The sequence below is a fragment of the Phaseolus vulgaris genome, chromosome 1, assembly GCF_000499845.2.
Source record: "Phaseolus vulgaris cultivar G19833 chromosome 1, P. vulgaris v2.0, whole genome shotgun sequence".
Classification (NCBI taxonomy): domain Eukaryota; kingdom Viridiplantae; phylum Streptophyta; class Magnoliopsida; order Fabales; family Fabaceae; genus Phaseolus; species Phaseolus vulgaris.
The window spans coordinates 9,770,214-9,785,232 of NC_023759.2; the positions used below are offsets into that span (position 1 = coordinate 9,770,214).

At 35.6% G+C, this 15,019-nt stretch overlaps 1 protein-coding gene across 3 annotated transcripts; it reads left to right on the forward strand.

Annotated features, from left to right (window-relative positions):
* Positions 1 to 6,194: 6,194 nt before the first annotated feature.
* LOC137815440 (glycolipid transfer protein 3-like) lies at positions 6,195 to 7,969 on the forward strand. Of its 3 annotated transcripts, none has more exons than XM_068618567.1 (6): positions 6,198 to 6,461; positions 6,543 to 6,601; positions 6,806 to 6,936; positions 7,063 to 7,198; positions 7,505 to 7,648; positions 7,735 to 7,969. In XM_068618567.1, the coding sequence occupies exons 1-6, from the start codon at positions 6,203 to 6,205 to the stop codon at positions 7,768 to 7,770; spliced, it is 765 nt and encodes a 254-aa protein (XP_068474668.1). In that variant the 5' UTR covers positions 6,198 to 6,202; the 3' UTR covers positions 7,771 to 7,969. The 3 variants fall into 3 exon arrangements, with proteins under 3 accessions (XP_068474670.1, XP_068474668.1, XP_068474669.1); XM_068618568.1 differs by having other exon boundaries at positions 6,204 to 6,461; positions 6,546 to 6,601; XM_068618569.1 differs by lacking the exon at positions 7,505 to 7,648 and having other exon boundaries at positions 6,195 to 6,461.
* Positions 7,970 to 15,019: the final 7,050 nt, after the last annotated feature.

Sequence of the window (15,019 nt, forward strand, 5' to 3'; positions counted from 1 at the left end):
TGTTCAGCAACACAAGTTGGGTTTTGTAAAACCTCTCCAGCAAGCCGAGTATTTTTGCAAGATTCCATTGGATGCTGGAAATTTCGACATGGGCAAAGATTTTTATAATGACGAACTGATGCCCATCAGTGAAATTCCTTATGATGAAGATGAAGATGGTGGCACTGATGATGTTAGACGTGCCGGCGCCGAATAGCTTGTTTTAGTTGGTTTGTAAGAACTCCCAAGTAAAGTTCCAGGGTGGCACTGAGGATGTAACATGTTTTCTCCCAGCCACTTGATGGTTATTTTGGATGTATAACATCAAGTTATATATAATATTCTATTTACTTTACACGTATCCCAATTATTTGCTAGTGAATAATCTTTATTTATCACAAATGTGCATGAAAGATAAAGTGAAGATGTGATTGTCCACTTTCAATTTTTGAGTTTGAACCGAAACTAATTGTCTATGAACTTTCTAATTTTTGAGTTAGAGACCAATTTTGACTGTTTTTATAGGCTTGAACTTTTGGACTTGATACTGATACGCCAATGTTTATTTAGACTTCTCGGTTTTGTCTTGAGACCTCTCGGTTTTGCATTAGAACCTTTCGGTTTTTCGATAAAACCTGTTGGTTTTTGTTTTATGTCATGCAAAAAATGAGACCTCTCGGTTTTTGTATTAGAACCTTTCGGTTTTTTATAAAACCTTTCAGTTTTGTATTGGAACCTTTCGGTTTTTTATAAGACCTTTCGGTTTTTTATTGGAACCTTTCGGTTTTTTATAAAACCTTTCGGTTTTGTATTGGAACCTTTCAGTTTTTTATAAAACCTCTCGGTTTTTGTTTTCTGCCATGCAAAAAATGAGACCTCTCGGTTTTTGTATTAAAACCTTTCGGTTTTTTATAAGACCTTTCGGTTTTGTATTGGAACCTTTCGGTTTTTGTTTTCTGCCATGCAAAAAATGAGACCTCTCGGTTTTTGTATTAAAACCTTTCGGTTTTTTATAAGACCTTTCGGTTTTGTATTGGAACCTTTCGGTTTTGTATTGGAACCTTTCAGTTTTTGTTTTCTGCCATGCAAAAAATGAGACCTCTCGGTTTTTGTATTAAAACCTTTCGGTTTTTTATAAGACCTTTCGGTTTTGTATTGGAACCTTTCGGTTTTTTTATAAAACCTCTCGGTTTTTGTTTTCTGCCATGCAAAAAATGAGACCTCTCGGTTTTTGTATTAAGACCTTTCGGTTTTGTATTGGAACCTTTCGGTTTTGTATTGGAACCTTTCGGTTTTGTATTGGAACCTTTCGGTTTTGTATTGGAACCTTTCGGTTTTTGTTTTCTGACATGCAAAAAATGAGACCTCTCGGTTTTTGTATTAAAACCTTTCGGTTTTTTATAAGACCTTTCGGTTTTGTATTGGAACCTTTCGGTTTTTTTATAAAACCTCTCGGTTTTTGTTTTCTGCCATGCAAAAAATGAGACCTCTCGGTTTTTGTATTAAAACCTTTCGGTTTTTTATAAGACCTTTCGGTTTTATATTGGAACCTTTCGGTTTTTTGATAAGAGCTCTCGGATTTCTATTGGAACCTTTCGATTTTTTGAAACACACTCGAGAGAGGGATTTCACCTGGAGTGAAAGCATCTTGATCCGAGAGGCTTGAAGATCGAGACACACTCTCGGGAGGGATTTCACCTGGAGTGAAAACATCCTGGACCGAGAGGTTTGAAGTACGAGATACACTCTCGGGAGGGATTTCACTTGAAGTGAAAGCATCCAGGACCGAGAGGTTTGAAGTATGCGAAGCATTGATGGATTTAACAATTTGACTCTTCATATGAATAACTTCTTCATTAAGTGTTTCAATCTTGAATAAGACTCTCTTTATACATGAAAAATCATCCTTGACCGAAAGGTTTTACATACAAGGATGAGTGCTTAACTGCCTTGGACTTTGTCTGCTCCTTATCCCTCCATCTCTATCAAAGCGTTTCAACTGCCCAACTTGAATCAATTCTTCAATTCTATCTTTCAAAGCTACATTCTTCGTGTATGACGACCATGATTCTTGTGGTATCTTTCAATTCCATCTCTATCAAAGAGTAGTGAGCGGCCGGTACTTGCGATGATAATCGAGCAAGTTTGGTGAGCGTTCGGCCGGCACTTGCGATGTTAATCGAGCAAGCGGGCAATCATTGGGCCAATACTTGCGATGTTACTCAAGCAAGTTTGGTGAGTGTTCGGCCGGCACTTGGATGTTAATCGAGCAAGCGGGCAATCATTCGGCCAATACTTGCGATGTTACTCAAGCAAGTTTGGTGAGCGTTCGGCCGGCACTTGCGATGTTAATCGAGCAAGCGGGCAATCGTTCGGCCAACACTTGCGATGATAATCGAGCAAGTTTGGTGAGTGTTCGGCCGGCACTTGCGATGTTAATCGAGCAAGCGGGCAATCATTCGGCCAATACTTGCGATGTTACTCAAGCAAGTTTGGTGAGCGTTCGGCCGGCACTTGCGATGTTAATCGAGCAAGCGGGCAATCATTGGGCCAATACTTGCGATGATAATCGAGCAAGTTTGGTGAGTGTTCGGTCGGCACTTGCGATGTTAATCGAGCAAGCGGGCAATCATTCGGCCAATACTTGCGATGTTACTCAAGCAAGTTTGGTGAGCGTTCGGCCGGCACTTGCGATGTTAATCGAGCAAGCGGGCAATCGTTCGGCCAACACTTGCGATGTTACTCAAGCAAGTTTGGTGAGTGTTCGGCCGGCACTTGCGATGTTAATCGAGCAAGCGGGCAATCATTCGGCCAATACTTGCGATGTTACTCAAGCAAGTTTGGTGAGCGTTCGGCCGGCACTTGCGATGTTAATCGAGCAAGCGGGCAATCATTCGGCCAATACTTGCGATGTTACTCAAGCAAGTTTGGTGAGCGTTCGGCCGGCACTTGCGATGTTAATCGAGCAAGCGGGCAATCATTGGGCCAATACTTGCGATGTTAATCAAGCAAGTTTGGTGAGCGTTCGGCCGGCACTTGCGATGTTAATCGAGCAAGCGTAGTGAGCGGCCGGCCATTACTTGCGATGATAATCGTCAAGATTGGTTGCCGGTTTTTTGCAAAGTCTGTCGGCAAATGGTCTCGGTTTCAGTGCTGTAATCATATGATGCATTGTGACTTTCGGACTGAGATTGCGGATACTTAGTGCTACCTTTCCAAAGCACTGCATAAATGTTCTTAGGGATTCTCCCTTTTCTTACCTTATATTCACTAAGGCAATTGATGTCAGATGATGTGGTCGGCTTGTAGCAAAATGAGCTACAAACTTTTTTACTAAAGTGTTGAAACAATCAATGGATAACGGTGGCAACCGAGTATGCCAACTCAGAGCCCCTCCCTTCAAAGTTGTTGGGAATACTCGGCACAAAATGGCATCATTCCACGTATACAAACTTATCTACGTTGTGTATACTGCAATGTGTTAATCAGGATCTGTACCTCCATCATATTTCTCCATGGTAAAATTCTTCCCATTTTTCGGGCAGTGAGGTTTCTATAACGGCTTCAAAAAATGGATGCCTCCTGACAAATATTCCTACAAAGATACCAGAAGTCTCTGGTATTCTCTCCCTTGTAGTTTCAAATCTTTTCTCATTATGTACCCTTTGGTGGACATGTTCTTGGTTGAACAGTTTCAAATGATGTGTTTAAATTCGTCTCTTCATTCAACTTCCTTTTCATGTACGCATTCTCCGCCCTTAGCATACTTAACTTTTCTTCATTGCTTCTCTTTAGTGTTTCGAACTCTCTTTGTAACTGCATGAGCATAGCCATTGATATGGAATTTTGATTATCTCTCTGCTCCCCAGATTGCTCTCCACCTTGTTCTTCTCATTTGATTCATCTTGTCTTCAACCTTTTTCAGCTACTTCTCGGCCCCACGGTGGGCGCCAAAATGTTCTTACAACAAGGACCAAGAACACTAAAATTAGGTTGACAAGATTAACTCTTATACAAATCTTCCGAACTTTGGGCTGGACTCTCTCGGTCTCTTCTCACATTGGGTGCTCTAGACTTCTCCTCAAGGTAGATGCTCTCGGCTTCTCTTTCGGCTAAGTGCTCTCGGCTTCTCCTTCGGCTAAGAGCTCTCGGCTTCTCTTTCGGCTAAGTGCTCTCGGCTTCTCCTTCAGCTAGGTGCTCTCGGCTTCTCCTTCACCTAGGTGCTCTCGGCTTTTCCTTCAGCTAGGTGATCTCGGCTTCTTCTCGGGTTGGGCTCTCGGCTTCTTCTCCTCACAGGTGGGTGTGTGTACCTGCAAGGCGCTCCGATGCCAAAGTCAGATATAGTTTTTTGCTTATCAGATCAATTGAAATTCTCCTTACCTTTTGAGCTGAACCTCTATTTATAAGGCTCTCTTATTGGGCTTAAGAGTTACTTAGGTCTTTTCTTTTTGCACCTAACATTTTGAAAACACACACCTGTATATTTGGGCCCATCTTATGGGCTTTGCTATAATCACTAATTTAATTTTACGCACAACCTTTCGGTCGGTCGAGACTTTCGGTTGACCTTTCGGCCGCACAACCTCTCGGTCGGTCAAGACTTTCAGTTGACCTTTCGGCGTCAGAGCCTCACGGTCGGTCGAGACTTTCAGTTGACCTTTCGGCGTCGAGACTTTCGGTTGACCTTTCGGCCGTACAACCTTTCGGTCGGTCGAGACTTTCAGTTGACCTTTCGGCCTAGACAGTACAGGTAGTATAACTCAATATGATGATCATGTTATTAACTGTTACAAAGTCAATCTCATTTACTAGTTATTCAAAATAGTCTATCAAACTAGATTCGTTGCGATAACAACTTAAACATTAAAACTACACTTAATTTGAATATATTATTTTAAATTTTTAAGATTACGGCTCAAAATCCACCACTGATTCCTTCTTTATTCTTTTGAGTTTTAAGGATTTAGAGAGAAAAGTTAATATAAATCCACTCATTCATTGTTAATATTCCATGTAGCAGCAAAATAATTCTCCAAAAAAAAAATTGTGATCAGAAGTAAAGATTTTAATCAGCTCACGGTTTTAAGCAAAGCCAACAGAATTGATGCCGCAAGATACGTAAATTTTTCTCTCTTTTTATTTCCTTTCAATTAACATATTAGAAATTTTTAATTTTCGTTTGATTGTGACTTTAGAATTATTAGAAAAATTAATTAAAACTCGAACACTGCTTCTTAAGAGTAGGGTGTCTACCAATTTCACCACTCCAAAGCATAATAACCAAATTGGAGTCAATTATCGAGATTCAAACAATCAATTCAAATACAATATTTATTTACTAAACATTCAATAAAATAATTTTAAAGAATTATATTAGAATCTTATAAAAATGTTAGAAATATAAAAAAAAATATAATAAATAATATTTATTAAAATACAGAGATTTATTATATTTTTAATTCTTATATTACAGAATAAAATAAAAATAGAAAGAGTAAACACTATACACTAATAACCAACAACGAAAATCGGTGAAAAGAGAAAAAAAAAACAAAAACTAACGAGGCTACGTGGACTTTATTTATTGTTGCACTAGTTTTCAAAACACTTGAAGTGTAGATGATAACTCTCTCCAAGGTCAAACAAAAGGTCACCGTCAATGGTTTTACAGAGAAAATTCATAACCCAAAACGTTGAGAAAGTTATGTTTCTGGATTCGTTTAGAGCAATATAATAGATGTGCTAGCGAGACTCATTCCTTCAAAAATCCACTTGATCTAAACACAAAACTTAAATTGTATTCATGAGAATCTGGCACACAAACATTTATTGTAAAACAATTGATATGATATATAATTCTTATGTAAGAACAAGTAGCAGTTCTTAAGAATTTTAAAACAAATAACGTAAGATTCATTTCATTTTCTCAGAAGGTTAGAAATTAGAGATAAAACTTTGGTGATAAAAAAGTCTTGAATCTTAGATAACATTTTGGATCCATTGATGTTTTAGTCTGTATAATATTTGTTTAACAATCAAAAGGTGACACTCATCATTTCTTTATATATATGTTGATTAGTTTATCACATCATGTTACTTATTTTACTCATATTTTTTTTCACTCTCTCTATAACATGCTGTGTCTATACGTCATTTTCCCATAATTATTAACGGAAGTCCATGCTAAAACTCTAATAAAGTATAGATACAGAACTCCAGATGTATGCTGCGGCACAAATATGATATATATATATATATATACATATATAATATGCATTGCAGAACAGGAAGAGGGTTGAGGGAGAAGGAAGAAACAAAAATGAAGAGCACTAGGAGAGAAGTGGAGAAGAGATCAGAGATAGGTTCTGTCATTGAAGAACTTTCCATGATGGGCACAGTTAAACCTGGTGAAAAGCATGAGTCTGGTTATATCCCCACCAAGCCTTTCCTTTCTGTTTGTTATTTTGTGCTACAAGTTCTTGGTGAGTACTTGGTCCTTGATCTCTTTCTTTAAGTTTCAAAGATGTGACGTGACGCCTACAACATTGCCATTGTGTGTCTAGCAGATAAGATAGGACCAACAATGGCTGTTTTGAGACAAGACGTGTACCAGAATATTAAGGTTAACCACCAAACCACTTCTCTCCGAACAATAACTATGGCAATTGATAATCTAAACCCACTAATGTTTGTATATAATACATAATAAACAATATTAATTTTTCTAATGAATTGAAAAACTTATGTACATAACAAGTAACTATAGATTGAAAACTTACCTACCAATTATTAGTTAGGCTGTATGTTGATTTCTGTTTTGTTGCAGACACTGGAACTGATGCATGAATCAAATACCTCAGTGAACTCGAATTTGGTCGAGATATTGAAGTCGGAAGCGAAAGAAGGCAATGCAAGAAAAGGGTCTAGCTGCAGTAAGGCCATGGTTTGGCTCACTAGGTGAAAAACCAGACACATTAATTTATATAAACAATATAATATTTGCTACTTTGATACTACTCACTATATCAGCAATGTGTATAGAAATTGTAGGACTAAAATGATATCTTTTGTGTAACTTTGCAGGACCCTGGATTTCACCTCCTCATTATTACAAGCACTAGCAAAAGACCCTGAAAAGAGAATGGAGCAAGTAGTTGAAGAGGCCTATGAAGTCACCTTAAAACCCTGGCATGGATGGATTTCATCAGCTGCTTTCAGAGTAACAATCACTTAATTTTTTTCTTCCATGGTTTAACCACTTCTTTGCTTGTTGATGGATTAGCTGGCTAATTTACCTGTAGGGTACAACTCAAATACAATATGTGTGTCTATTTTGGCGTTTGATTACTCTTATTTCACGTCTTTGATCGGATATAAAAATAGAAACTATTCAGAGTAGTTTTGAGTGGATCATAGATCCGAGTTTAGCTTTATCTTATGTGAAACTAAAGATACACTATGATAACCCCTTTTTCACCACATTCTTAAAATGACCAAAAAATGTTTACATTAAATGGAATTGCAGGTGGCTCTAAGACTGGTACCAGAAAGTAAAACATTTGTTAATATTCTTAAAACTGAAGAGGAAAACTATGACATCCTAAAGGAGAAAATGCAGATGTTGGTTTCTCTGTTTGTGCCTTTTCTTGAGGATGTACATTGTATTCTTGTAAGCTTGGTTTCCTGATTCATAACATAACAATAATTGGTAATGAATTTTTCTGTTGTCTGCTAACATTGTGGATATTTTTGCAGAGATTGTATAACTTGGACAAGATAAAGTCAACCTGAAGTCAAAGAGAGAATAAATAATGCTATGTTTTGTGTATTTTCTTCTGGAGAGAAATTATTAATGGTTTGAGACAGTTATGTTTTCTATTATTCCTTACACTAATTAAGTATTACTATTTTTTTTCTGTAAATTTAAAAACATATATATTATGTAAAGATTAACAGAGGTCATAAATAGTTATGGTTTCATTTTCCTTTCTGTACAGTTACTTTAATGTAAATGAAAATGTAAATATTTTCTATACTAAAGTTTGTATGACAGAATTAATTATGGCATCAAAGTCAGAATACGCGTTAATGGTTCTCTCTCTCTTAAATATATTTAGAACGTGACCCTCAAAATGCTCCTATGCTTGAGGTTGTATAAATCACATGCTCAAGTGGCTAATTTAATATGTGTTGAGCTTATGATTATTTCAAGTAATAAATATTAGTGTTATAGTATAAGGTTTACATTTATTTAAAAAAAAACTCTTAAAATTTGTAAAACAAATGTTGTTCATTTATCTTAAAATAAATATTATAATTAAAAATAATAATGACAGTATGGGTTGTTTTGATCTGTTTTAACCTATTTCAGTGTACTCAGCAAAAAAGTAGGTCAAAATAGTTTAATCCACAACTTGCAAGTTACTTTCTCTAGCTTTCTCCTGCATAATTGTAGGATGGTACTCTGACCCGTGTTTGAAAAATAATTTCAATGCCCAACAAAATATGAAAGAATGGGTTAACTCTAAAAAGGGTGGTGTGAATAGAGCTAACGAAAACACTTTTAGAAAACTTTTTCACAAATGAGTAATCAAACGCTAATGAGGGTTATCTCACAGTTTTATAAAACACCTTCACAAACCTTTTCAAAAAGGATAGCCAAAAGGTAATGTGCGTATTCACAAAAGGTTCTACTAAAGAAATTAAATTACGAATATTACTATTGTCACTTCTACTTACAATGAATATATAAATTCACTCCAAATTATTTAAGTACATAAAGCCCTTCCAAGATAGGTACATAAAGTCTCTTCCGTTTACTTAAACTATCTCTATTTACTTAAACTCCCTCTATGCTTAAATGTGAGTACACAAGGTCTCTAAAAAAAGTAAACAATGTCTCTCCAAAATATTCATCAAAAGTCATGTTTACAGGACTCACACTCAAATGAGTGAATATGAAATGCAGGTAACGTTGTTTTAAGAGATAACTTCACATACGTGAGTGATTTACAAAAAGATCACTTTCTCTTTTAAATCTCTAGTATGACTACAATTTTAGCACTTGAACAATTTTTCACATTGATCTCATGCACTTGAGGCTCAATGGTTTATATTTGAGAACCTTATCTTTTTCTACATTAAAGTTCTACTTATATGGATGTTCAGAAACAACTCTTTTAGGTAGCGTGCTTCAAAACGTCTTGGGTCATAACTTTTCCAAAGATTTATTACTTTCTACTAACAACCTTTGTTTTGTAGTACAAGAAGTTGGTGAAACCACAATCTTACCTCTGAGATGTCTTTGTACCACTATCAATACCAAATTGAACTTTCACACATTGATAAATGGTACCATGTGTCAAAATCTTTCTTGAAAGATGTTATTGGTTAATTCGTAGGCTTTAAAATGTAATATCGCAATGATGTGTCTTATGTCGAGCACATGTGAATTGTGTTTATTCCATTAGGGATAGATCGTCTATTATTTGTGCTTTTGTAAACTCGTCAATTCATTGTCTTAGCTTCTATGACTACCTACATCTTCTTTTGTTTTATACGTCTATTTTGTACTTGCATTTTATGAACTCGTTTTTCTGACTTTTTCTTTAGAGATGCTTACTTTAACTTGTGATCTTTAAGCCTTTTGTACTCTCATCTCGTAGGATATGTGTGATGATGAATCCTTTTACAACAACAAAGCTGATATGAATCCAAATAGGAATGACAATAAAATTGAGAATTTAGGGTTACGGAACAGAATAAATTCAAACAGTAACAATAAAAACCTGGATAAAGGAAGGCGCCACAAACAAGGTTTGATAAGCCTAAGGATGATCGCCACAATAATTGGTGGATTCTTGATAAGATCGCAAGATACAGGAAAAACCCTAGCAGAGAAACACTCTAAAAAATTGTCAAAATATTCGTCCCCCTAATCTGAGGTCCAATAGTGTATAAATTACAAAGGTTTTTTCTTGTTTGTAAGAAAATAAGATGATACTACAATCCTTATATTTTAAGAATGATCATTTGTCCCAATGGTTAGGTTGATACTCTGTACTTGGTCCTGAGTTCAAATCCTAACTCCAAATAAAATAATAATGTTATTTTATTTTAATATTCCAATCTTGTTGTGTGTATTGAAGCTTGGATTTTCTTTGTCTAGTTAACATTTCTTTCCTCATGTGTACCCAGACCCATCTCCAGGATCAAAGATTACTTTCTTTCTTCCTTTGTTAACTTGTTTAGAAGAACATTCAACTTGTGCTTCAACCTTTTTATGTTGCTTTCTCACATAGCCAACCTTAGCCTGTGTATCTTTATGCTTTAAAACAAAAATGTTAGGCATAGTTAACAAATCTATTGGAGTTAAAGGATTTAATCCATACAAAATTTCAAATGGATCACAATTCGATGTGTTGTCAACAACCATATTGTAAGCAAACTCAACATGATGTAAACATAATTCTTGGATAGCATTCACTTTTTCATAATCTACCTGAACTCCTTTAGCACTTACCACAAAACCCAAGAACGCAATTTGTTCAGTACAAAATCTGCATTTATCAAGATTAGCATACAACTTTTCTTTTCTAAGAACATTCAAAACAGCACACAAATGTTCCTCATGTAATTCCAAACTAGTGCTATAGATCAAGATGTCATAAAAAAACACCACAAAAAAGTTGCCCAAAAATTCTCTCAAAACATAGTTCATTAATCTCATAAAAGTGCTTGAGGCATTTGTTAGCCCAAATAGCAACACACGCCAGTCATACAATCCATATTTTGTTGTAAAGACAGTTTTCCATTCATTCCCATTCCTAATCCTCATTCGATGGCAACCACTTCTTAAGTCAATTTTTGAAAATATACAACCACCATACAATTCATCCATTAAATCATCTAACCTGGGAATATGGTGTTTATACTTAATGGTAATGTTATTGAGTGCTCTGCAATCTGTGCACATCCTCCAATAACCATCATTTTTAGGCACCAAAATTACTGGAACAACACATGGGCTCATGGTCTCTTGTACCCATCCTTTGTTCATCAATGCTTCAACTTGAGTTTGGATTTCCTGCAAAACAGAATCAACACTAGGAAGAAAATTAATTTGGTTAGAATGGTCAGCAACCAAAGTGTTTTTTTCGCAATAAGGTAAATAAAGAGGTTTGCTAGAAAGTAACAACTTCTTCACTTCATTCACTTTCAGTAATCCACTCATTTTTCTCTCATGAGTTTCTCTCTTTTTAAGTGTTTCTGATGGAAACCATCCAGCCACATACATCCACATAATGATGATGAAGAAGAAGCATTGGATTTGACGACAAATCCTTTTCAAGAGGGAGGGGATGATGGAAGAGGCCCAAACCCATGATAGAAAAAGCCCAAGCCCAAGCCCAACAAATAGAAGATATGGGTAAACTAAGCATCATTGGATGTCTTTCTTTTGTAATTGGCTTTGAGTATTTTTTAGTAGAACATAAAGGGAGGTGTAGATATAAATATAAGAGGTGCAAATGTAAAAAAAGCTAAGTCACACCTTCCATGTGACACAAAAGAAGGTGTAGGTATACATTTAGGAGGTGCCAAAAAAAAGAAACCAAGCCACACTTCCCTTGTGACTAGGAATTGGCTCCAAATTCAAATGCTTCTCATTTGAATTTCCCTCCACTTTCTTTTGAATTTCCAGCCCTCTAAACACTATAAATAAGAGAGCTTGGCTCTTGTATTTGCAAGATTAATGAGAGTAATGTTATGTTGCCAATTTAGTGCCATACATTGCCTTTGCCTAGTTTCTAGGACCTAATCTTCATTTTCATCATCTATCAAAGGGCTGGCCGAACCTCCCTTCTTCCATACTCTTCATGCACCTTCAAGGTCACCACAACTCCTAGGAGGACCTTTGCCCATTGCATCCATAAGCTTCCGCACCATTTTTCACCAACATCCAAGAAGAGCTCCATGAGAATGCCATCATTTGGTATCATGAGCAAAGGTTCTTCAAATATGAGTATTTCTTGGTCATTTTCTTTTTGAGTTCTTCTTTAATCCGTGTTGTTCTTCATCTTCCATATTTGTCTTGCTGTTTTTTTTTTATTTTTGCTTTGAATTGGTGTGCTGTTTGGAAATTCCAATCGGTGCATCTTGTTCAATTGTTCTTGAGCAATCTTTGGCAATTTTTGGTAGGATTCCATATAGTTTGTGTTGCTGTTTTATTTTAGGTATTTGAGTCCTTATTGCAATTTTAATTGGTTCATATTATGTTCATTTGAGTCTTTTAATTTCTGAATCTATATGTGTTTTGTCTAGTCATGTTCTTCCAAAATGTCATCAAATCATAGTAGTACTTTGTTTGGCTTATTTGTTTCTTGATTTTGGTATAAATGCTTGATCTGAATCTGCTGTGTTTTTTATCCTTTGATGCTTTTTATTTTTAGCTTGAGTTCATATTTGTGTTTAGATCTACACAAATTCCATTTCATCAATTCCATTGTGTCTTTCTTTTGGTATATCTTGTTGTTTTTCCAGATTTACAGAATCCCTTGTTTTGCATAACTCTGTGCTGGCTGTTTTGCTTAAGAAAATTTATTTTTCCAAATAGGAAATTTTTTATCATCTGGATTATGCAAGATTGAGGTGTTACAGAAAAGACAAAAAAAGAATCAGTTCAAAAGAGTCAATAGAAAACAAATGATAAATATTATAAAAACAGTGTGCAAACACCTACCAAAAACACCACATACATTGGAAGGCCCAACAAAGAAGAGACAACCAAGGAAGTGCCAATAGAAAAAAAAAATCAACAAAGGGAGTTTCACTTATTTTCTTTGTAACTTAACTTTTGTTAATTACTTCTTTAATTACGTAATTAGACGGTGAGTGTGTCTTCAAGGGCTCCAAGTCTCCAAGAAGCCTCACCTAGGATCGACTAGTTTAGAACTATCTAGCTTAGCAATTGTTAATTGTTTTAATTGCATCTTTTTACCTTTAATTAGCTACGCTTATCAAACTGTTTTGTCTTGTTTAAGCTTTGTTAATTTTGCTTGGTTGATTAGATAGTTTGCATTGTTTTCTTGCATTAAAAATTTGATTTCTCCAACTTAATTGTGTTTTAAGTGGTTTACCAAGAGAAAGATTTGTGTGAAGACATTGAGGGATAGTTTTTGGCTAAGGCAAGACTTGGTATTTAAGTAGTCCATTGTGACTCACCTCTCTTACCTGGAAAACTACCTTCTTTAACTTCCCTCATTTTTCTCAAAGTAAAACATTTCTAGACTCAAAGCTCTAGTCATGTCTTCTCATTCTTCAAAGTCTATGGAAAGTGATATGAAATCCATCAAATCCCTTTTGAAACAACTTTCCAAAGATATTCAATCAATTTCATCTAAACAATTGGAGAATGAGACCAAAACTAATAAATTGACTAAAGCAAAGGATGAGAAGTCTCAAATATAAAAAAAATTACATTCTCATGCATATAGCTCTCAAGTTTATGATTCTTTTGGGGAAGAAAGTCTTGGGATAAATGAACCACCCCCTAGGAGAGCTAGAAAAGAGAGACAAGAAAACCTAAAGGAGGTTAAGGTAGAGCTACCTCATTTCTATGGAAAAGAAGATGTAGAAACATGTCTATATTGGGAGATGAGGGTAGAGCAATTGTTTGCTTACAACCATGTGAGTGAAGAAAAGAAAGTACCCTTAGCTACCTTAAGTTTTCAATGTGATGCTATGTATTGGTGGAAAGCCCTAAAAAGAGAGAGACATCTCCACAAGGATCCTCCCATTACATCTTGGAATGACCTTAGGGGAGCCTTGAGATGTCGCCATATTCCCTCACATTACAATAGGAAGTTGATGAACAAGCTCCAAAGACTTCATCAAAAAGAAATGAGTGTAGAAGAATATTGGCAAAAGATGATATCATATATTGAGAGGGCAAGGATTAACGAAGACAACCATACCACCATAGCTAGGTTTCTAAGTGGTCTCAAACTTGAGATAAGAAACAAAGTTGAACTTTTACCTTATAGAGATTTAAATGACTTGATTCAACTTAGCATTAAAGTTGAAAAACAAATTTTGAGAAAACAATCAAGTCAAAAACAAAGTTCATACTATGTATCTTATGACAAGGATGAGTTCCATAGAGGGGAAGAACATATACAAGAAACATCTCTAGAACTTTCCCAAAACCTAACCAAGCATATCTCTCACACTTAAGCTAGAGAAATTCCATGTTTAGAATACCTTGGCAATGATCAATTAGCATCTCAATGTTCCAATGAAAGATCTATGATCTTAAGGGACAAAGATGAGAATAGTAGCCAAGAAAAAGAAGCTAGTGAGAGTGATGAAAATGTAAAAATAGAAAAGCAAGAGAACCTTGTGAAACAAAAGGCGTGGGAGAAGAGTGTTCCTTCCCACAAGGTCATTCAATAAGGCAAACACATTGAAAATACCCTTGAAAACATGCTTCTTGTTGAACAACCTAGCCTTACCTCTTGTAAAGGAACACTTGCAAGCATAAGCAAAAAAGAAGAGTCTTTAAAAGAAGCTTGCATAGATAAAGATAAAGTAGATTATTTCTCATATGTGCTAAGATATCACCAATTGAATGTCAAGTTATCTATAAGCATCTACAAAAATAAATTTTTATGTGAGGTAGTGCCTAAAGAAACTTGTCATGTCTTATTGAGACAACCATTGCCAAGTGTACAAATTCTCATAAACAATGGTTGTAACAACGAGACTATCTTTACACATAAGAGAGAAAGTCTTCATGAAGGAGAACTCATGGGTCAAATTAGAGTTGATAAAACTCTAGAGCTTTTAAAAGGAAAACTTTTGTCCCCCATGAGAAAAGAGGTTCAAAGACATTACCTTAGGTACAATTCTTGTTTTCAAACTACACCTAAGGCAATGTCTCAAGAACTCTATACTCCTTCACCTTTTGCAAATGATCCTTGGGAAGACACAACTTTCATATTAGAGCTTCCTAGGACAACAAAAGGTTTTGATTCCATTTTCA

Excerpts from the sequence above, each read along its gene's own strand:
- LOC137815440 (XM_068618567.1), top strand. The coding sequence starts at position 6,203 with ATGCTGCGGCACAAATATGATATATATATATATATATACATATATAAT. Across the intron at positions 6,602-6,805 it reads ACGTGTACCAGAATATTAAG|ACACTGGAACTGATGCATGA; the intron begins GTTAACCACCAA and ends GTTTTGTTGCAG. Across the intron at positions 7,649-7,734 it reads AGGATGTACATTGTATTCTT|AGATTGTATAACTTGGACAA; the intron begins GTAAGCTTGGTT and ends ATATTTTTGCAG.